General features: G+C 36.3%; 2 protein-coding genes across 2 annotated transcripts in view; one reads left to right on the plus strand and one right to left on the minus strand.

Annotated features, from left to right (window-relative positions):
* On the plus strand, nucleotides 1-10,136 carry kin (Kin17 DNA and RNA binding protein). The gene is made up of 13 exons (XM_006633288.3): nucleotides 1-236; nucleotides 577-671; nucleotides 2,550-2,593; nucleotides 2,864-2,986; nucleotides 3,610-3,791; nucleotides 4,383-4,431; nucleotides 5,285-5,342; nucleotides 5,782-5,902; nucleotides 6,431-6,481; nucleotides 6,890-6,958; nucleotides 7,622-7,721; nucleotides 7,912-8,012; nucleotides 8,314-10,136. The coding sequence occupies exons 1-13, from the start codon at nucleotides 123-125 to the stop codon at nucleotides 8,374-8,376; spliced, it is 1,170 nt and encodes a 389-aa protein (XP_006633351.1). The 5' UTR covers nucleotides 1-122; the 3' UTR covers nucleotides 8,377-10,136.
* itih2 (inter-alpha-trypsin inhibitor heavy chain 2) overlaps nucleotides 9,765-21,123 on the minus strand; it is an 18,703-nt gene continuing 7,344 nt past the window's right edge. Inside the window, exons 11-21 of the mRNA XM_015352351.2 lie at nucleotides 20,844-20,969; nucleotides 20,160-20,341; nucleotides 19,059-19,244; nucleotides 17,977-18,116; nucleotides 17,251-17,423; nucleotides 15,785-15,916; nucleotides 15,288-15,401; nucleotides 13,408-13,606; nucleotides 11,822-11,994; nucleotides 11,470-11,581; nucleotides 9,765-10,168 (exon numbers count right to left, since the gene is read on the minus strand). Coding sequence (XP_015207837.2) covers nucleotides 10,021-10,168; nucleotides 11,470-11,581; nucleotides 11,822-11,994; nucleotides 13,408-13,606; nucleotides 15,288-15,401; nucleotides 15,785-15,916; nucleotides 17,251-17,423; nucleotides 17,977-18,116; nucleotides 19,059-19,244; nucleotides 20,160-20,341; nucleotides 20,844-20,969 — 1,685 coding nt within the window. The 3' untranslated portion in view covers nucleotides 9,765-10,020. The remainder of the gene's footprint in view (nucleotides 10,169-11,469; nucleotides 11,582-11,821; nucleotides 11,995-13,407; nucleotides 13,607-15,287; nucleotides 15,402-15,784; nucleotides 15,917-17,250; nucleotides 17,424-17,976; nucleotides 18,117-19,058; nucleotides 19,245-20,159; nucleotides 20,342-20,843; nucleotides 20,970-21,123) is intronic.

The following is a 21,123-nucleotide window of genomic DNA, read 5'->3' on the forward strand; positions in this document are numbered from 1 at the left end:
AAACAAGGAGCGCAAGTTGTTGATGACGTGAAACGCAACAGTAAGGAGAGCGCGTTGTGAACTTCTGGTTCCAACAGGGATCATCGTTATTTTGTTTTGTTTGTGAACATTGGCTTTCCAAAATGGGAAAAGCGGAATTTCTGAGTCCCAAAGCTATAAGCAACAGGATAAAGTCCAAAGGCCTTCAGAAATTAAGATGGTATTGTCAGATGTGTCAGAAACAATGCAGAGATGAGGTGAGTCTGGTTAACTTTAGTTTGCACAACGTTTTACATTTTAACAACTAACAAATAACACTTAAAAGCTAAACGTACGATAAGGTATTAAGTCTAAATCGTGTTCATACCACACTACAAGAAAATGTCGCCACAAAACGTCTCACAATTATTATGTTTTATGAAATATTATCATACAATGTAGTGACGAAATACAACTAGCTACTGCGTGCTGACCGGCAGATGCAACTGTCGAGTATTTTAAGCTCATAATTATTGACTGCAAATGATAATTGCTGTGATTCGAGACGGAGAAAACGCGAAGTAAAGGTCTGAATGAGTCCTGTTGTGTTCTTGCTAGAATGGCTTCAAATGTCACTGCATGTCGGAGTCGCACCAGAGGCAGCTCCTTCTCGCCTCGGAGAATCCTGACCAGTTCATGGACTACTTCTCAGAGTGAGTGTCGAACTGGACAACTGAAGACTGTTCCTTTACCATTTCCATTTTCTGACTGTGCCCTGTGTTGTTAATATATTAGGTGATTAGCCAATGGGAAATTTTGGAAATCAGAAAGAATGAAGTACCTAGACGGTGACGGTGCCGATAAGAAATAACATTCTTCTTCTTCTTCTTTTTCACAGCCTTAGTCCCAGACTGTCCTGGGGTCAGCTGCTTTGGTTGCTCTTCTCCATTTGTCTCTGTCGAGCACATCTTCCTCACTCACTTCACATACCTCCATATCTTTTCTCACACAATCTATCCATCTCTTTCTAGGCCTGCCTCTTCCTCTGTTACCTTCCACCTCAAATTCCATTACCCTCTTTGTTACTTCCTCAACGTCCCTCCTCATGATATGTCCATACCACCGTAACCTCGCCTCTCGCATCTTCTCAACCACATCCACCACCCTACATCGTCTACGGATTTCTTCATTTCTGATCTTATCCTTCATTGAAATCTGCAGAATCCATCTCAACATCCTCATTTCAGTTCTTCTCATCAAGTTCTCTTCCCTCTTTCCAACTGCCAAGCATTCAGCTCCATATAGTAGTACAGGTCTAATCACAGTCTTGTACATTTTGCACTTTAACTTTCTGGGAATTTTCCTGTCACAGATTATTCCAGTTATTTCTCTCCACTTGTTCCATCCAGCTTTCACTCTTTGTTTTACTGCCTCCAGTGTTTCTCCTCCCTTTACCAGTTTTGATCCAAGGTATTTAAAGTCATCAACTTGTTTCAGTTTTCCTCCATTTGTCTCCTCAACATTGGTCATAGTATCTCCTCTTCTCTCCATTACCATTATTTCAGATTTTTCTGCATTCATTTTCAGTCCACCCTTTTCCAGACTCCTCTGCCATTTGAACACTTTCTCCTGTAGTTCTACTTCTGAGTCTGCCATCAGTGCCACATCATCAGCAAAGATGAGTTCCCAAGGCACTTCTGTTCTTACCTCCTAAGAAATAACATTCGTTGAAGAAAATTAAAAAAAATATTATATAACTTAAAGCGGGTGACACTTTAACTTAGAGGAAATACCTTAAAGCCTGCTTATGACCATAACTGTGTAGTCTGCCTGTTCTGCACCAGGCTCTTGTTGGAATGATCAGAAGACCAAAATTCCAGGTTTGATGAATAAGGTGACTCTGATTCAAGTCAGATCCATTCATTCCAGGAACTTGATGAGGCCTGTACATCACACGTATCAGATGCTGATTTATGTTATGAGATCCTGACATGAACATACAGTAGTCCAGTGTGTCCTGGACTAGCACCCTCTGTATGTTAAATACTACTTGTTTGGGGAATGTCATGGAGTCTATAACGATAGTTCAGGAGGGATGACGGCAGCCAGGTTCAATCAGACCGGGCTGTCGGTAATTCACAATCAGTCCTGATGTTATTTCCTCTCCTAAAACCCTTTAAATACTGTATGTGATCCCCTTCTCTCCCTCACATACATCTTTTGCAACCCACCTCCACCCCTTCTCCACCTTTGCAGCTGCCCCTTGGTCACTCCTCACTCTGCATAGAGGTCTCAGCCTCCTCGTCCTATGGCCAGGAGGTTAGCCCTCAGACAAAGGGGGTTAAGCCAAATTTTGACTAAACGCTCCATAATCCTTTCAGTACACTTAATTACCTGGTGTTATTATTCCTAATAAACTTCTGATTTGTTATAAAGACTTGAACAGCTGAAATATCATGTAATATAATTGTGGTATTAATGCTAACCAAAAATACATAAATTATATTTCTGATTAATATTAAGGTTTACTTGAGCATTTATGATTGCTTGCTATTAATGCATAGAACTGATTTGGTTGTTTGCTCTTTTAGGGAGTTCAAGAATGATTTTTTGGAGCTGATTAGAAGACGTTTTGGTAAGATTAGTGGATTAATACCTAGCTATGCTTTAGTTAAGTCTTTATTATATTAAAGTTTAACATATTAAACACTGTTCATACAAGAAAAGTATGGAGGAGATAAACAATTATCAATTTTGTATTTTACAGTTTGCCTGTGTTTACATTTGCCATTGTAAAAGTTGCAGAGAACCTCATCTGCTTTTAACATATTCTTTAATGGATTAAAGTATACAAATAGAAAACATTGATATATCATTTTAGTAATGATTTCTGTTGTATTTGCAGGGACAAAGCGAGTCCACAACAATATTGTCTATAATGAGTATATAAGCAACAGAGAACATGTCCATATGAACTCTACTCAGTGGGAAACCCTCACAGACTTCACTAAATGGCTTGGTAAAGAAGGTAAGTCTTTTTAAAATGGATAAAGATCTACCAGGGATATCAGTATTTGCAGTAGTGTTCTGTGGGTGAAGGGGAGGATTTCTGCCTTGAATCAAAGGGACATTTAAGCCCATGATTGATTGTCACAAAGCCAGTTGTGGCATTGTTTTCTCTGGGTATCATTTTTGAAAGATTTTAAATATATCTAAACTTAACGTTTCACATACTGAATCATAGGATTTATTAAATATGATAGAAGGTTTGTAAAAAGAAATGTCTTGTTCCATGTGATATCTAGTTAGACAGTTGTTGGTAATGCTTTTCATTCTTCTGCTTTAATTATTTTCTTGTGTTAAAAATCTTATCATATTTTTTAAGAGAACCTTGTTTATCCATGCATATTTTCACACTTTAACACTCACTCTCCAAACATCGGTACCAGATCTTACTTTAAAGCCACAGCTTTGGTAATCATACACCATGAATAGGATGGAAATCTTTTATAGGCATGCCCAGTGAAATGGAAAAAAATATTTCCTTGCAGGCCCGCAATTTCTTGCCTTTTTGAACTGTTTTGATAAGAGGTTCCTAAACTTTGTAGGGCTAAAGTATAAGAGAATAGAAATCTGTTTTTCTATGTTTAGGATACTGTAAAGTGGATGAGACACCTAAAGGCTGGTATATCCAGTACATTGATCGGGATCCTGAAACAATCCGAAGGCAGGAAGAATTAGAGAAGAAGAAAAAGCAGGATCTGGATGATGAAGAAAGAAGTGCGAAATTTATTGAAGAACAGGTTCGCAGAGGCAAAGAAGGCAAGGAGGAGGTAATCACAGTGCTAATATTAGTAAGAGCATTCGCGACAGATGAGAGAAGCTTACGTTTGATTCACATCTCTTCAAACTTCATATAAACCAAGTCCATTTCCCAGCTGAAAACACCACATTTCTGCCAATTTCAACAGATGGCCTGGATTAACTTTACATCACAGTGACTGTTGGTTTTGTCTCATCGGTTCCTTAAGCACCAGTTCCTTAAATCCGATCACGAATCTCAGAACCCATTTGCTATACATTTCACTCCTGCAGTTTTAACCTACATTCTTGTGAGTTTATTTTTGTCAGCGGTTAAATGGGACAAATGTTCTTTTAAACAGTATGATCTATTTAACATTCTTTAATGACACGTACAGTGTTTCAGGTAATTATAGCTAATGATCATGCTCAACTTAAAGGGCAATGAATACTTAGTTCTTAAAGTGTGCTTGGCCTGTGTGGAATAAATACCCAAAATAAAGAGTAGTAATCACTTTAAGTTCTTTCTCTACAGATCCTCACTCTTACAGCAGTTAATTATTTAAATCGTCTCCAGCAAAATCAGTAAGATCTTGGTCTTAGTTACCATGTTATTTTTCTAGGAAACTCCTGTCTTTACAGAATTGAAAAGAGAAAATGAAGAAGAGAAGGGTGAGTACTTTCAACATTAATGTATATAAAAGTGAATGTCATTAAAAACAAGTTATTTTGCTCGTAACTACAAGTAAGTTTGTAGTATTCATTTATCCAGTTTGAGGTATTTTAGTGCCAGTATTGAATCTAAGGAGAAAGAAAATATGATAAGATTCACCAAAAAATTTAAAATAGCTGACAGAAATAAGGTGTGGGATAATTTATAGCAGATCTTTAGGTCTTGAATCCATAATCCATAAAACTTTAGAAAAGCTCTGTTTGTAAACATATGAATGTGTCTTGACCTAAAATAACATCTAATCATGCCATGCAAGTCCATTTTTATAATAGCTATTAAGTCAGCTAATGTAAGACTGTGGACACAATCTCTCCATCAGTAATTTAATAATTAACTGTCACCCAGTGAACTGATTTACAATTGTTAGAGGCCCTTTTCTTTCCTATAGTGGCAGGTTTTCTGGTACTGCAGTATCTTCATAGACTGCCCTGGCACACAAAGCTTTTTGCTCCAGAGCACAGTTTACTTCTGATTTTCTGAAAAGTATCAGAAGAAATTTCAAGTATCTTAAAAAATGTAAAAGCAACAACAAGATTAGGCCATTCACCCCATTAACGTATTTGCCTCTCAACTTAGATAGTTGATCTGCGGATCTCATCCTGCCATTTCTTGAAGGATGCCTAGGTATCTGCTTCAACAACATGCCTGGGTGAAGTTTCAAATACTGTAAGAAACTTCATAGATACAGAAAAGATTAACTCAGTTATTAATTTTGTTGTAGATGTTGTGAACTCAGGCATAATGGTCTGGAAAACCTTTACATGTTGTTAATATTATTTATTAATATTGCAGTTGTGTTTAATTTGGCCAAGGGATTGAGTAACTCTGCAGCATCTTCTTCAAAATCAAGGTAAGGATGAATATTAATAGTACCATGTAATGTAATTTCAGGTTGTTTTAATTTTTAGCGATTGTTCTTTTTTCTTTTATAATTGCTTTTTCTGCACAGCAGTGTTTACACCTGTAGATTAGAGTATTATTTTAAATGGGAGTTTAAAATGATCTCAGTTGACTTTTACATTTAAGGAGAATAAAGACTTGATAAATCTTTTTGCACGTTTTATGATAAAAAGACTGTTTCTACTTCCATTTCTACTAACATAAATATGGAAGATTGTATGTTACAAGATGATATTTTAAAAAAGTTATATTAAACTTGATAATCAATCTAAACGTTTGTTTTGATGGGACTCTTTTTATTACCTGACTCTCATTATTTTCTTTTGTTTTCTTAATTGTAATATAAATGCATTCCTAAAAAGAAGAACTAAAGCATATCATTTTCCCAGCACTTCTCTAGGACCAAGTGCCCTGCAGGTTGCAGCAACCTCTGTAAAGAGAAAGGAGTCTAGTCATACCTCAGAATCGAAGGAGAAGAAGAAGAAATCTGCACTGGATGAAATCATTGAGGTACTGTTTCTAAATTGTCATTATAGAAGTCTTTGTTTTCAATGTGTTGTGCACAGTACTAAATGTAGGCCCTTATTTACAAGTGTTGGTGAAATATACCCATTAGGCAGACCTAATAGGGCATTTATCCAAATTAAGATTATGTGTATTTTATTACATCTTTCATTTAAGATTACATGTTCAGTTATGTTCATTTTTACACCCGGGAGTTATGACTGATTTTAACAATTTTAATTTGAAACATTTAATGTCCATGTCCTTACTTATTAGTAAAGCCCATAAGGGCTATAAAAATTCAGACCTATTATGTTGACATGAACGCCAAGTCTCCTGCATTTCATTTTCACTAGTGCTCCAGGATTATAAAACATGTAAAACCTAAAATGAAAAGATAGATACTTTATTGATCCCCTGAGGGAAATTGCAGAAAAGATGTTACAATTATCCCCATTTATACTTTTAAATATCATCTTGTGGATCGGTTTATCAAAACAGTTAGAAAATTAGATTGTTTCGTAATTATTTTAGATGGAAGAACAAAAAAAGAAAACAACAAGAGTGGATTACTGGCTGCATCCTGTAAGTCTTCAGATTTGAGTCTTTTTCACACTTGTACACGGTCATAATGAGAGGCCAGCCTCTTGTTCTACACAGTCAACAACTTCTTTGTGTTTGAACGTAATTAGTGAATATTGAACATTAATCATATGGAACGATATCTGCTGCAAAATCTAACTGCTGCACTGTATATCCCCAGTTTAGTTTATAACAGATATCTAGAAGGGGATGAACACTGCAGAGGAGCCACTCTATACTGTCAATTAATTAATTTTGTTATCAAGATCTAATAACCGGTCTGAGAAATTGGGACTGCAGTTCCTCTTTAATTTACTTTTCGTTAATTTGTCAAACTGTAGTTTTTAAATTACGTTAGTCTGTTTTAAGATTCAGAAACTACCATTTTTTTAATGCCATTTTCTTTTTCAGAATATTATAGTTAAAGTAGTAACAAAGAAGCTGGGTGAGAAGTATTATAAGAAGAAAGGAGTTATAAAGGTAACTGGGTTAAATATTACTGTTACTTTTGGTAAACAGTCAAATTTTGAAGATGCAGTAATGACTTACCTCGGAAATTTGATGTATTGTTGGGGAAAAAAAACTTATTGTTGAAAAATCCTCAAATAACTCAAATATCTTCTACTACCACTATTATTATTATTGTTGTTGTTGTTGTTGTTGTTGTTATTATTGTTTAAGGTTATATAAACTTATACTAGTTATGTATGAGATATACATTATTACGAGAAGTATGAGATTATCTAAACCTATAATAATCTTCTGATTACAAATATAAATAATTTCTGAACAACTTCTCATTTCCAGTGACAACCTAGCTAAAAATATTTTTGCACAGTAAACTGCAGTGAAAAAAAGAACAATACATAAAATCACATACCAGAACTGGGCGTTGTACAGCAAGTGCAAGTGTCGGGCAGAAAATATTTAAATATAGTCTTCTTATATCTTCCTGTTTTGATCAGCTAATTTCCAACTTAATCTTTTATGCCCTACGTTGAAGTTTCATTATTCTGAATTATTTCAAAAACCCTGTGTGTCTATTGCTGTCGATTGACATTGATTTTAGCTAAGGAAAGCTGATATGGATTTCTGGAAGTCGCTGGCCATTGTTAATGTATTCTTTGTCGGCACATGTTGCAGGAAGTGCAGGAGAAGTACACAGCCATTGTGAAGATGACTGATTCTGGTGACAAACTGAAACTTGATCAGAGCCATCTGGAGACAGTCATTCCAGCTCCAGGTATAACATCAGCTTATACATCACAGCGTTCTAACTATGGGCAAGGAATAGCGTGTAATTTTGCTGAAGCTCTTAATTTTCTATTAATATGGCATAATTAAGAATATTAGTCATAATACATGTTAATAATATAATATTAGGTATATACACTTAGCTATTATATATTATGGCTTTTATGTCTTTGTTCCAGGGAAAAGGGTATTGGTGTTGAATGGAAGTTACAGGGAAATGGAAGCAATACTTGAGTCTATAGATGAAAGGACTTTTTCCGCTACTCTAATTCTTGATTCAGTAAGTATGATATTTCTGTTGTCAAGCTTCTGTTGTGAATCTCTTGTGTTTGGAAAATCATGGGAACGGTGACCACTGGAATACAAGAACTCCAGTGTTTTTAGACCAGTATTCAACCAATTGATGTCTGTTAACATACTTGATTTAACAGTCTTGGTAAACCTGTTGCATTTCTACATCTTATTTTATAGCTTATTATTTTCATTATACAATGCACCTCTTGCAAGGCGTAAGCCGAATTAAAAAAAACATAAAAACAAATGACAGACGCCTTTTCACCAATTGCATGTTTATTTCAAAGGGGCGTCTAAAAGGAAAGAAAATTGATGGAATCGCATATGAAGATTTCTCCAAGCTGGCTTGAATATTCATGTGGTTTATTAACCGGATAATCAGGATTTGTATGTTTGAAAAACTCTACTGTGTAAGGGTTACCTTTATTTTTACTATATAAAGTTTGGGTCTCGAATTGTCATAAAATGTTGATTATGTGAATGAAGATTTTGTTCAACATTTCAATTGTGATGTAAATTGAACATTTATTTTTTTACACTGCTTTAATTAGACAACTGCTAAAATGTGTAAACTACACATTTTGTGTTGAAATGTCTTTTCTTTATTATGTGAGATTCTGTGTTACATAATAGATTTGTAAACTGCATTAGTTTCTTTAAATTTTATGCCTCATTTTTCCCATTTCAGCCTTTATATTTTACTATTGTTTGGTTTTAGGTTTAGACTGACAATAATATACATGTACCACATAATGCAGAATAAGATCTTTTTAACTTTTTATGCAGGGTATAACCAATTCATTTTACATTTGCATTGACAAAATATTTAAGCCTTGTTTTTCAAGAGAATTTAAAGTACTGCTAATAACCTTGTAAAAAACATAATACTATGATTACTCAACACCTTTGTGGATATAGTGGATATCACAAGATACATTAATAGAGCATATGCATTTATTGTGTAACAAGTCTTGTTTCATAAGAACACCCAAGCTTTGACCGGCTGTCCGATAAGAGTCTAAACTGTAAGATTTTGGTGTTTATTTCTAATGGATATACAGTACAGTAGTTGTGTGGAAAATACAATTACAGTCATTATTCTTCTTCTCTAGATGATTGCTGTAAAGTGATGCTGCTAGATTAGGTATTGGTTAAAATGATTTTAATTGCTAAAGGTTTTGGGAACTTTCCCCCTGACTTTAGAGACACGTAAAATATACCTTCACAGAAACTCAGGTTGCTACAAGTGGTATTGGTTCTCCAGAAGGCAGCACTTCTCTCAGGACCAGGATTTTCAAAGTAAGTGCCATAGGATGGTGACCTTGCACGTTGTACTTTTTATTAGGAGGTGGCTCCTTTTAGATAGTAAACAGAGATCATTAATGGTTAAGCAGTCACTGTCCCCGAGTCGAGTATTCTGTGGTCAAATTAGGGGCTTGCTCATTCTAGCCTCTCTAATGTTCCTTCTTCAGTCCAGCTTCTGGGTCAGTTTCTCAGTTCACTGCTGTGTAGCAGGACTGCTGGTTCATAATGACTGCCGCATGCCATCTATCTGGATGTTGCACTTTAGTGCTGGATAAAGAGGTTTCCCTCTTAAATGTAAAGTGCTTTGAAATCCTTTAGGGTGAAAGAGAGATGTAGACATGCAAGGAATTATTAATATATGTGCAGAAGATAATGAAGGATTGTCAAGTGCTCTACTATAAAAGTGTTATTTGGAAATGACACGTTGAACACATACAGAAGTACACACCTTTATTTAGTAACAAAATGCAAATAACTGGAAAAACCCTGGAAGACTAGAATAAGATGCCAGTTAAATTGTGGTTTAATGTCACAAACCATTGTTTAATATATAGGGAAGTAAAAAAATCAACACATCTATGAGGAAGGTTTTCTTATTTCATGCACAATTAATTTGTATGTGTAACACTTCTGCTCAAAGAATAGTAGATTACAACTGTTATATAGTGTTATTGAACAAACTTTATAATTCAGAATTGTTGGAGAAAACTATCCAGCTGTGGAACAATGTAATTTTTGTAGTGTCCATCAATGAAACCCTTTCCACTGTTGTGAATAAACCAGCAGTAAATATCAGTTCCATACACTTTGTCGTCTCTGTAGTCTTTTTGCCATCCCCTGTGTAAAGCAAATACATTTTTTTAGATTACTTAAATAGACATTCAATTACAATTCAAGTCTTATAAACAGATAAAACATCAGGATAAAACGTTGATGAAAATAGTAATATGGAACAAAATATTTGTGAAGGCTTCAGTGGTTTGGATTACCATCTTCCTCTTATTTCCTTGCCGTTCTGATCCTATATGATTAGGAGTTGAAAATCCACCTTGGAAATGCAGTAGGGGCTTGTGGCCTAAGGAACTGCAAATACCAGGATTATAACTGAGCTTTTTAGCAGTACATACATGTTTTGAAAGTGCACTTCCAATGGTAAGGTGCTCCTTTGACATTCTGTAAGTGCAATTTGGATCCATTCCTTTATAAATAATAAGGTAAACTAGTGTTTGCACATTTTCAAGGTATTTTTAAATGTGCTATCTTTTGACGTGACAGGCTAGTGAATGGAGCTGGTACAGCAATTGTAACAAGCGATTATATAAATCCCCTTTTTTTCTTAATAAAAGAGGGATCCACAACTGAGTGCAGAGACCACAGACATATAAAACAATTTTATGTTTCATAGACTAAGAATGAAGGCCAAGACCTCTGCCAGGCCCAGCTCAGCATAAATACGCATAACAAATAACCCTTTCTGAACCCTTGTCATTTTACTGTATATCCCTTTCACAATCCTATCATTACCACTACAACAGCTTCTTGTCTTGCTGCACCTAACTGGGGCAGGCTTTTGTTCCCTCAACCAAATGAGTTCCAGTTAAATCCACATCTCACATTCAACAAACACTAAGCTTCTCTATCATGAGGTTATTCCCATTCAACCAATGTAATGTTCAGTAAGCTTTCTTTTTTAATGCATTAGAGAATATATGTTGGCGCAATAGTTGGATACACAAGAGTATAAGTACTGATTCTGATTGTAATTGTTAAAATATTCGTATCTTCGCTCCCCGTCATCAGGACCAAGGTTGCTTGAAACAGTGTATTAAATGATGGATCAAATGTACAGTATAATGAGGTAAATATAAGGGTTTTCTGAATGTGTTCGGGGGGTAGAAAAGATGCTAACTAACATGCACTATTGATGTCTTTAAGCAAGGAAAATTTATTTAAGAGTTTAATTAAGGTACAAAAAATATACAAAAATATGTTATCTGTTCAGTTTTTCAGCAGGTGGAATTTCTATGTGGTGTTGTTAGGTTGATGAATTTAGTTTTCTCTGTATATAGTATGGATATATCATTAATGAGTCTCGATTGATATGTCCGACAATAGAATTCACTAAAGACACGTCATACCTGGTAACAGCAAGTTTATTCCCCTTCACTTCCATTGTGGCCTCTGGTTTCTTAGGGTCTTCACCAGGATGAATATTGAATATTTTCACTTCAGGTTCAGTGGCAAATTGACCTCAGAAATAATAGAAAAGAGTTAGATTTTATGGTGAATGATTATTTCAATTACCATGCATTTTTATGCAACTTTTTTTCTCCATTTTTAAGATGACCTCTAAAGGCACCGAAGTGGCATCATTTGCTAAATACATAGCTTTGATTATCTAGAATCTAGAGTCTTACTGAGCAAGGGTGTATCACTACACATTTTCTAATCTGAGCACTATAAAATTAAAAGGTTGTTTAATATATGTACCTATCAGCCCATGAACCTTTGGTGAGTACATGTTGGAGTTAGGAGTGTAAAATCCCAAGAAATCGACATTGACTGGATGTTTTTTCCAGACACGATGGAGAAGAACCATGAAGGAAATTTCGCTGTTCACACTGACAATAACGTGTGTGTCTTTCTTGATCAAGATCTTCACTCTGAATTAAAAGCAGAAATGATTTTTAACCACATGCCAACAGATGCAAATGTACTTTATCTGTAACTTTATTTGGTTTTAAATACCCTGGATTCTAGCCTGTCTTTGTCAATGAGTTTAAACAGTGTTTAAAAATGTTACTTTTAAATGTAATCCATCATTGCTACAAATTATTTAAGAGATTGCTTTTCTAAATTTATAAGAATAAGGGTGAACTTGCTTTAAGAGGCAATGCATTATTATAACTGCAAACAATGCATCACTGACTGCATTTGTTCTCCTTGTTTCTTGTTAATTCTAAAAAAGTATTCCCTTACTCAAGTAATATGTATAACATTACTCAAGTAATGTGTATGTAATCAATAGCTTTTTAAAGGTAATTGATCCCAACATCAGTTTTAAATTAATTTACAGCTAATTTACTAATTAATTGGTAAAAAAGGTCATCATTTGTCTTGACAATTATTTTCCAATAACAATTGTGTGCAAGGAACTCATGACAATGCCTTTGAAAACTTGCTTATTTGCTTATTTCTTTATATACTAATTTATTTTGAGAATTTGTAGTTTTTTAGTGTGTAGTTTTTTACAAATCATTAGAAATATGCAAACATACTGTAACTTTCTCAGGAAGGATAAATAGTGGCTTCCTGCACAAATATGCTAATACCAGATAACATGATCACCACTACTGCATCCTGTTCAAATTTCCTATACCCTCCTCTTGCATAAATATTGATAGTGATCCTCCTCATCATCATAAAGGTTAATGTTTAGTAGTTTGGAAAGATCAATGTTTTGAGGATCGGTTTGTTGGAGTTGGAAGAGTTATAAAAGAACTAGTGGAAAATGCATTCAAATGCAACATGAAACCATGTTTTAGACAAATGTTTTCTCTGCTGAGTCAATACATACTATATATGCCTGCATTGAAGCCCCTATTCACAATGTAATTTTTCCATGTTAGAAATGAATGGTTTTGGATAATAGCTGAAGTTTATAGAGAACGGTGAACTCAGCTGTGAGAGATATGCAAACCGAATGTTCATAACAAATTCAAGCACTATAATAATTGTTCTTACAGGTATTGTTTCAGAAATATGCAGCGCAGGGCATTGGGGTCTGTGATAGACATGAGCTATGAACTCAAGAGTAGAATTTGATACACTCAAAGGTTAATTTAAATCAGCATACAGTAAATCGTTCAAAGCTAAGCATCAGAATGTAAAACAGCAAATACAGAATTTCATAAAGAATGTAAAAATAAGATTAATGTTGTATTTAATGCTTTTTAGAGGATTTGGTATATGTTTTATGATCTTGCAGTTTATGGTGCTTAAAAAGAAAACCCTATGATGACAATTGTTTGTAGGTGCAAATTGGCAGTTCTGGTCTTCAGTCCTTATGAACATACCCAGTTTGTGTCACATTTCCTGTTTCTGTCCAAGAAAAGGACTGAGCATACTTTGCATCTGTTATGGAGATGTGCTCTGTGCTGATCTCCACTTTAATCTCCAGGGGTTTGTAGTAGATCAGGATTGTTCCAAAATAAGTACTCAACTTCTTGTTTTCAGATTTCTTAGCCCCTATTAGTTGACCATTAACTACCACACCTGTGCAGAGAGGAGAATATACTTATTAGGTTTTTCAAAAGTCCAGCAGCATGCATCATACAAACACAGAACCATGAGAAAGGTTATTGCTTTTTCTGTACTATAAGGTCTTTTTTGTTTTCATACAGTTGTGCTCCAGGTTTCCCTTAATTTCTAACTGAGCTCTAACATCCTTACCTTTTTATTGTAACTATCTACTTGTTATCAGAGAGTCATTTATCAAAGTGAGAGTCATGGCAAGCTGGAACCTAGCCCAGAAAATTGGTGCTCACGTTGATCATCACCCCCTGGATGGGTGGATGCGAGTCTATCACAGGGCCATGTAGAAAAGAGCAAATTAGAAGAGCCAAACGAAATGAGCCAATATGTCTTGGGGCTGAAACTGGAACACCTGGCACACAACCACCCAGTCATGGGGGGCACATGAAAACTCCACACAGGCACTCATGGCCTGCTTGTTTCCAATCCTTTCTCATTTTAATGCTAAGAGAAATGGTGACTACTCCTCATACTCCCTAACCCCCATGAAGGTTAATACAAAAAGGGTACTGGGTCTTTAAAGAGCCTCAGAAAACTCAACACAGGGAAAAATATAGCTGCTCACTTTGATGTCTCCTCCCTCTCAGACATCAACTTGCCTTCAGAAATGATCAGTTATCTTGCCATGACCTTAAAGGTGGTCAAACATTAGCAATTTAGAGTATTTTAGACATCACCAGAAGTTGTTGTTTTTTTTATGCCGTTTCCAATGCATCCATCCATTATCAGAATGCTGCTGATTACGGGTAAGGAGACCTGGATGGGAAATCAGTCACTCATGTGTCACAAACTCAGAGGGACAATTTAGAGACACCAGGTAACCAGCCGGCATGTCTTTGTGAAGTGGGAAGAAACCTGAGCTCCTGGAAAACGATTTTAGATAATATAATATAGAATATAATACTTTATGCTGTTCATATTTTCATCTTTTTAATATAAAATGAATTTATGTACTTCATATGTATACAGTATAATGTGTCTCTAGGCCCTTCAGTGAAGTGATAATATAACAGTTAACTTCATCACCTGAATAAATAACATCTACAGCCTCGTAAGTGTTTGCTCTTTTAATACACTAAAGGCATTAGGTGTCCAGCAGTGATGACAGACCTATCTTCCTGTCATACCTATAATATTTCCTTATTATTCACACAATATACTGTATATATGTAGGTTTTGTTGTACATGTCTACTGTCTTATGTTTGTTAACTTGAACAAATGTGTTACAGCTAAGATGAGGCTGTTTGAAACTAATCTATTCCCAAATCTTATCCAGCCACACCCTGAGTGCCAATTTGAAAGACTTAGCTGGGCAGATTGGTCGAGGCACACACAACACCACTGCAGTTATCTGTAAAGTGCTTCCTATTTTGAATCCTACATGTATTTTTCTAAATACTTTCTACCTGAGACCCTTTATTTATATTACTATGTGAGTACCAGTCGAACCAATTTGGTACCATTTGAAATTATTAGGGTTTTTTACAAGTAGCATAGGCATGAATGGCTCATGCACATCAGATACAGTATGTCAAAATGTAGCACCCTGGAAGTCTGAAACATGAACAGACAACAATAGCAAACAAGTCAATACCACTGACATAAAAGGAACTCAGACCCACATTACTGAAACTCTCTTACCTGAGTCAGGGTCAGAGATGAGGTTAAGAACATCTCCTGGTTCAGAGTCAATGTTAAAGCAAATGTCCGTGTTGCTCTTTGGCAAATGAATGATGAAATGAGGATCACTATCCACTGCAAAGGGAAAATGGGTTTAAATAAACATTTACACAATAATACAATGGGGAGGGGGTGTCTCACATTTTCAGTTGACTAACAAAGAGTTGCTTAGTTCACTTATAAATTTATGTGTGTGTAAAAAAAAAAATTAATCTAGTTTTCACTGGTTGGATGAACTGTAACATTTTGGCTGTTGAGCTGAGTTTTTTTAGATGTGAACTAGAAGGCCCAACAGCTGAAAAGTTGGGTTTCTTCTCCCTGCTTTTCAGCATGGAATTAACCTCTACTTGTTCCTTTACAGCCAAAGCAAAACTCCCCACAAGCAGCTCTGCATTGAAACCTGATTTTTTTAAAAGCCTATGAGTAAAGCCTGTGGCAGAGGTCCAGTGTGCCCTCACCTGTTGTGATATGACTGGGAACATACACCTCAGGGGTAGGTCCCACAGCATAGCCTGGCGTTGATAAGGGACTCTGAGCCCAGGGGGGGATACTATGGACTCTATTCACAGGCAGCCCCAGGGAAACAGAACCTGTAGGAAAACCCATAGAATTAATCAAATTGTACTCCGGCTTATTGTATTAAGGAAAGGGACCCAGATAGAGCCTAACATTCTAAAAAAATTTAAATATGCCTCTTTCAAAAACCCTAGTTAGCAACTCACGAACTATTGTATTTAGAATTGATTTACATTATAAGAAAACAAGACAGAAAAGGCAACATAAGAGAAAAAGAAATAGTAAAGATTTTTGGAACACTACAACATTGTTCACTGAGGCAGTCTATCATCTCTAACTTTGACGCTAACATTTTTTTGTTATTATATAACATCCACAAACCTTTGTTTATTGTTCACTTATTTATTACGACAACAAGCTTTGTTTTACTCAGAACTGTTTTTTTCATCTTGTTCAGTAATAGAGGGACATAATGTGTACCTCCACATGACATGACAGTAAAGATTTTCCCCACTAGAGTCTTATCATTCATTTTCTAACCACTATATCCAATTCTAGGTGGCAGGAGAGCCAGAGCCTATCATGGCAAGCAACTGGCGCAAGGGAGGATACACACTGGAGGGGACACAGACACAAACGTGTACATACTCACACCAGGGCCAATTTTCCCAGAAGCCAATTGACCTACCAGTATGGTTTTAGGAGAAAACCTGAGGAAACCCAAGTGAGCACATGGAGAACATCAAACTCCACGCAGATAGCACCCAAGGAATTGCACCCAGGGCCCCAGCACTGCGAGGCAGCAAATCTAACCACTTATGATGGCACTGGAATTACAGTAAGAGGCTAACTAAAAACACTTGGGAGGAATGTAACATTAGTGGAAAAAAATTGTTCTGGAAAGACAAGAAAGATGAGGGGAAGGTATTGAGCTACATATCAAAAACTGTATTCAGGAACTAACACTAAATAATTCGAGTGTCTCTGAATCTATATGGATTAGTTTTATCAAAAATATTCTAAAGGTATAGTATTCAGAGAAGGGTCTTGACATCGGTGAATTTAATATTCATGAATTCGCTTATTTGCGATTCAGCCTGGCCTACGATGTCTTGGATGGAAGAAGAGCAGAGGAGGATGAACCCGAGCTGAATGTTGTTAAGCGCTGTTTGTGCCACCATGCTGCCACAATCTTATCAAATACAAGGTAAACCATTAATTCAATCCAACTATTTCAACGCTGTATTTATATAATATAAAACAGATCTGCATGCATCTATTGGAGGGCTTCAAACACAGTATTTCTTTTTATTCTTATACATTGGAATGGCTTAAGAATCTTGGAAGTGTTGGCCCAGTTTGGCCTGACAGGTGAATGACTTCCCTCCCACCTCCTTCAGCAACTTGCCTGAGCAACAGCCCTGTTTGGGGTCTTTAGGTGAATCAGCCAAAATTCTTTCACTTCCATCTTCACTCTCTACCAGCATAGCTGTCATTGGTGTCACAAACTGGTGCTGCAGGGCCAGACTCAGGATTTTCTGGGTGATTTTCCTCTTCCTGGCTGCTGTAGGAGCCAAGGACCTGTATAGATCAATACAAATCAGTTACATCTGTCTCATCCATTACTTTCCTTTTGTCAGCCTCAATATAAACTGTAACCTTTAATGGTCACTATTTAAGGAATGCCTTTGCTTTGGGGCTCAGGGAAGAGCAAGACATGTTTCGCAGCACAGTGAACACAGTAAAAATCTGTTTCTTGCGTTTTTTAATATCAGAGGTCCAGGAAGAAAGTTAGATCCTAATCTTTCACACTTCTGCTCGCCAAAGTACTGTACATGGGTTTCACAACCCTGGACTTCCATTTGAAGTCTCTGCGTCCCTGACTCCACCACATCTATGCCATGACAGCAAACTCCGTAGTTCACTCCTTACCATAGTGATAGGGGTAGGAATTAGTACCCTTATCCTCACAGCTTGACTCTACATATTTCATCCCTCTATCACATTCATTAGATCTACAGTGAGATATAAAATCTGAGGTACATATTCACATCTGAAAATTGCCAGAACAATTAGATAGTGCTGTAAAGATCCATGTGAAAAAGCAGAAAAAAACGGCTTTTGTTTTGCTCACCGCTCAGCTAGCAGCTGGTTGATGGTGATGTAGGCCCAGAGCTGCTTGGCAAAATCCGGATATGTGTGTGAGCCCAGGGCTAACAGCTCATCAAGCTTATGAATGTCTGTCTCCGTCAGTAGCTGCAGGTCCATCTCTGCCTAAAAAGAGGCAGAGCAAATGGAAAATTGAGGGAGTGTTTATACAGGTTTATACAGGGCAATGAGTTATACAGTAAGTGTTACAACAATAGTAATAAAATTCTGTACTATAACTGTATGTCTGTCCCTCGCCTTACCTTTGGATCAATAGTTAGTTTACACACAGTTAGTGATTGTCTATATTGATCATAATCTCTTATGGAGAACCACAGAATTCAATGACAGAATTTGTCTCACTAGAACATTGCAATTACAAAGGAGTCAGTCCGAAAAGATGAGTTCACATTATCTCCAATTACCTACGACTATTTCTTCTTCCTTGTTACGTATGCTTTTACGGCATTGACAAAATAAATTAACTGATTCTCGATTGCTGTGGTATCTCATTATTCCAGCTACACCAGGCTGCTGAGGTTGAAACAGAAAATGACACAGCGAATGAGCACTGGCTCTGTGTGCAGTACCTCAGTCACTGGAGTATCGTTAACATCAAATATTTAGAAAATGAAAACTTCAATGACTTTAAAAACAGACCAATTATTTTTAAATATGCAAAATATTTTAAACTAATGATATTACTAGGTCTCCAGCTTCTAATCAATGCCAGATGAATTTATCTCTTTGTGAAATGCTTAGTTAATAATTAGTTAGCATCATAAATCATAAATAATTACTTAGCTGTCATCAATCATCATAAAGTACTCCAAGCAGAGACCAAAGCCCTGCAGTATGCATACACTGATATATGTAAACTATCATAGAAAAGAAAAAAAAAACAAAATGTAAATGACATAAAGTTCTACTCTAAAAAGGTACATTTTACAGTTTTTAACTTCAATAAAAGTTACAATGCTACTTTAAACTCTTCAGGTTAATGACTGTGTTATAGCAATACAGTACTTTAAACAAAGGATTATATTTATGTTGCTAAGAGGAACCCACTGACGATGCAGTGACAGTGCCCTGCAGGACTGAAAATCCATTCGGTTTGACTCTGCCAGCAGTCACTAGCTCGGAGCCACTGAAGTACTTGTCGAAGCTGTTCTGAGTGACATCGAGCACGGTATCTTCAGGAAATGTGATTTCTATCTTTCTGAGCAGAGGAGATGAGACTTCAATGTAGAACTTCTGTAGAGCAATAGGAAGACAGCAAAGATTTACAGACATGTTTCTGATACTGTATGTAACAGGAAAACAGCAAAATGGAGAGAAACATATAAAAACAACATACTGTAGATGTCATAATTTATCCCCATCACGGAAGCACTTTGATCAATGAAATTGCAGTACACGTCATTGAAATTATAGTTTCAGATCAAATTATATATTAGAACAAGCATGGCCAGAGGCAGTTCAATGCCTTGTTTTATAGACAGTTGGACAGAGTGTCCAGGAAAAGTCAGGCTGACTGTGCCTGCGAACTTTACTGTATGTATATGGGCTTTACTCACAGATCACAGCAGAAGTGGGTATAGGTTGGTAAATTCTGTAGTTCAGTTCTTATTGCATTTACGGCTGCAGTTTATTTAATTTTCACATTCTACATGTACCCTTATTGGGTACATGTCTGTGAAGATCCCTGTGCGTCTCAGTGTCTGTACTGAGTGGAAGATATCACCTGAGAGACAGAGTACTTGGTCCTTTCACATATGTTAGAGGTGGAAGCCTGTAGTTCTGTTAATTGCCAGTAAATTGACATTTTATTAGGCCTAAGCAAACTCTCTACACAACTTCAGCAAAATGTCCTTCTGTGCTTCTAATTACTAGGCTCCACAGTATATGGGTGTATCAGAAGAGGAAGGTTAGTGTCATGATATAATTTGTTGTTTTTTTCCATCCTTCTTAATCTAAACTCGTTAACGGCTCAGCAGTCACTTAAAATGTATCATGTATAACCAGACAGGAGATGGTAACAGGTGTTGGCAATCTTCGTAATTTCTTTGACTTTGGAAAATGAAAACAAAACAATGCAAGCACAGAAGACACTGCAACAGTCTGGAAAATCTGGAAAAGGTCAAGAAAGTTGGACAAACTTAAAAGCACCCTCAGCTGCTCAGAAGCATCTTCACTGTTGCGAATCCTTTGAGCTTTTCCACGGTTTTCCAGAGCAATCCTCTCCAGGAAATCGTAGTCCACATCAAAGCCAATGCCCAGAGAGAAGAGGGAGAATTCCTCGCGCATCGCCTTCTTCACATTCTTCTGAATGTTCTTTAGCTTGATCTCACCTAGCAGCCAGAAAGGGAAGTGGTATACTGGGAAATTCCTTCACTTACATTTCAGTCAGATACCATATTATCACGTTTATAATTCGTTGGAAGATGCTCAAGGATTAAATGGCCTTTTCAGGCATGGTTTTACTTGATCATGTTCTTGATTGTACCTTCCACAAACCCGCTTTCATAAAAATGACTTTCTTTTCCAGGTTCAAAAAGGAGGTTTCCTTACAAATGTATTTGTGACAGTGTGGGTCTTAAAATGAGGTTGGTATCTTGATTTTTATTTAAATGTGCTCCCCTCCTATTTGAATATTGTTTTCTCTTTGCTGTACTCCTGTGTTGATGTACTGTTTTTCATTTTAAAATATTAAATATTTTGAATATGTCATATCATATACAACATATCAGAAGGATATTGCAAAGCGTCAGTCATATAAAACATTACTGCACTGCCTAAAAGATAAATTGCAGAGTATTTCTGTAATAAAAAGAATACTGTGCTTTAGCATACCTACAGTAGGATCTCCGTCAGACACCAGAATAATCATTGAGACTGCTTTGGAGTCAACACAGCAACTGCTCCTGGCTTTAGATAACATGTGGATGGCCCTGAGGAGTGCCTCATTGATGTTAGTACCTGCAAAAAAGGTGATTAAAGACCTTTTCATCACAGAAATATTCTAAATTGCAGAACTGGGCATACACTTTGCAATATCACAGACATTCAAAAAAGAAAGGTCAACATCCATGAATTTACACATTTTCCTTAATAACAATAACCCTTTCGCCTT

This window comes from Lepisosteus oculatus, chromosome 7 (genome assembly GCF_040954835.1).
Source record: "Lepisosteus oculatus isolate fLepOcu1 chromosome 7, fLepOcu1.hap2, whole genome shotgun sequence".
NCBI classification, from domain to species: domain Eukaryota; kingdom Metazoa; phylum Chordata; class Actinopteri; order Semionotiformes; family Lepisosteidae; genus Lepisosteus; species Lepisosteus oculatus.

Excerpts from the sequence above, each read along its gene's own strand:
- kin (XM_006633288.3), top strand. The coding sequence starts at position 123 with ATGGGAAAAGCGGAATTTCTGAGTCCCAAAGCTATAAGCAACAGGATA. Across the intron at positions 237-576 it reads AGAAACAATGCAGAGATGAG|AATGGCTTCAAATGTCACTG; the intron begins GTGAGTCTGGTT and ends TGTTCTTGCTAG. Across the intron at positions 5,343-5,781 it reads GCATCTTCTTCAAAATCAAG|CACTTCTCTAGGACCAAGTG; the intron begins GTAAGGATGAAT and ends TCATTTTCCCAG.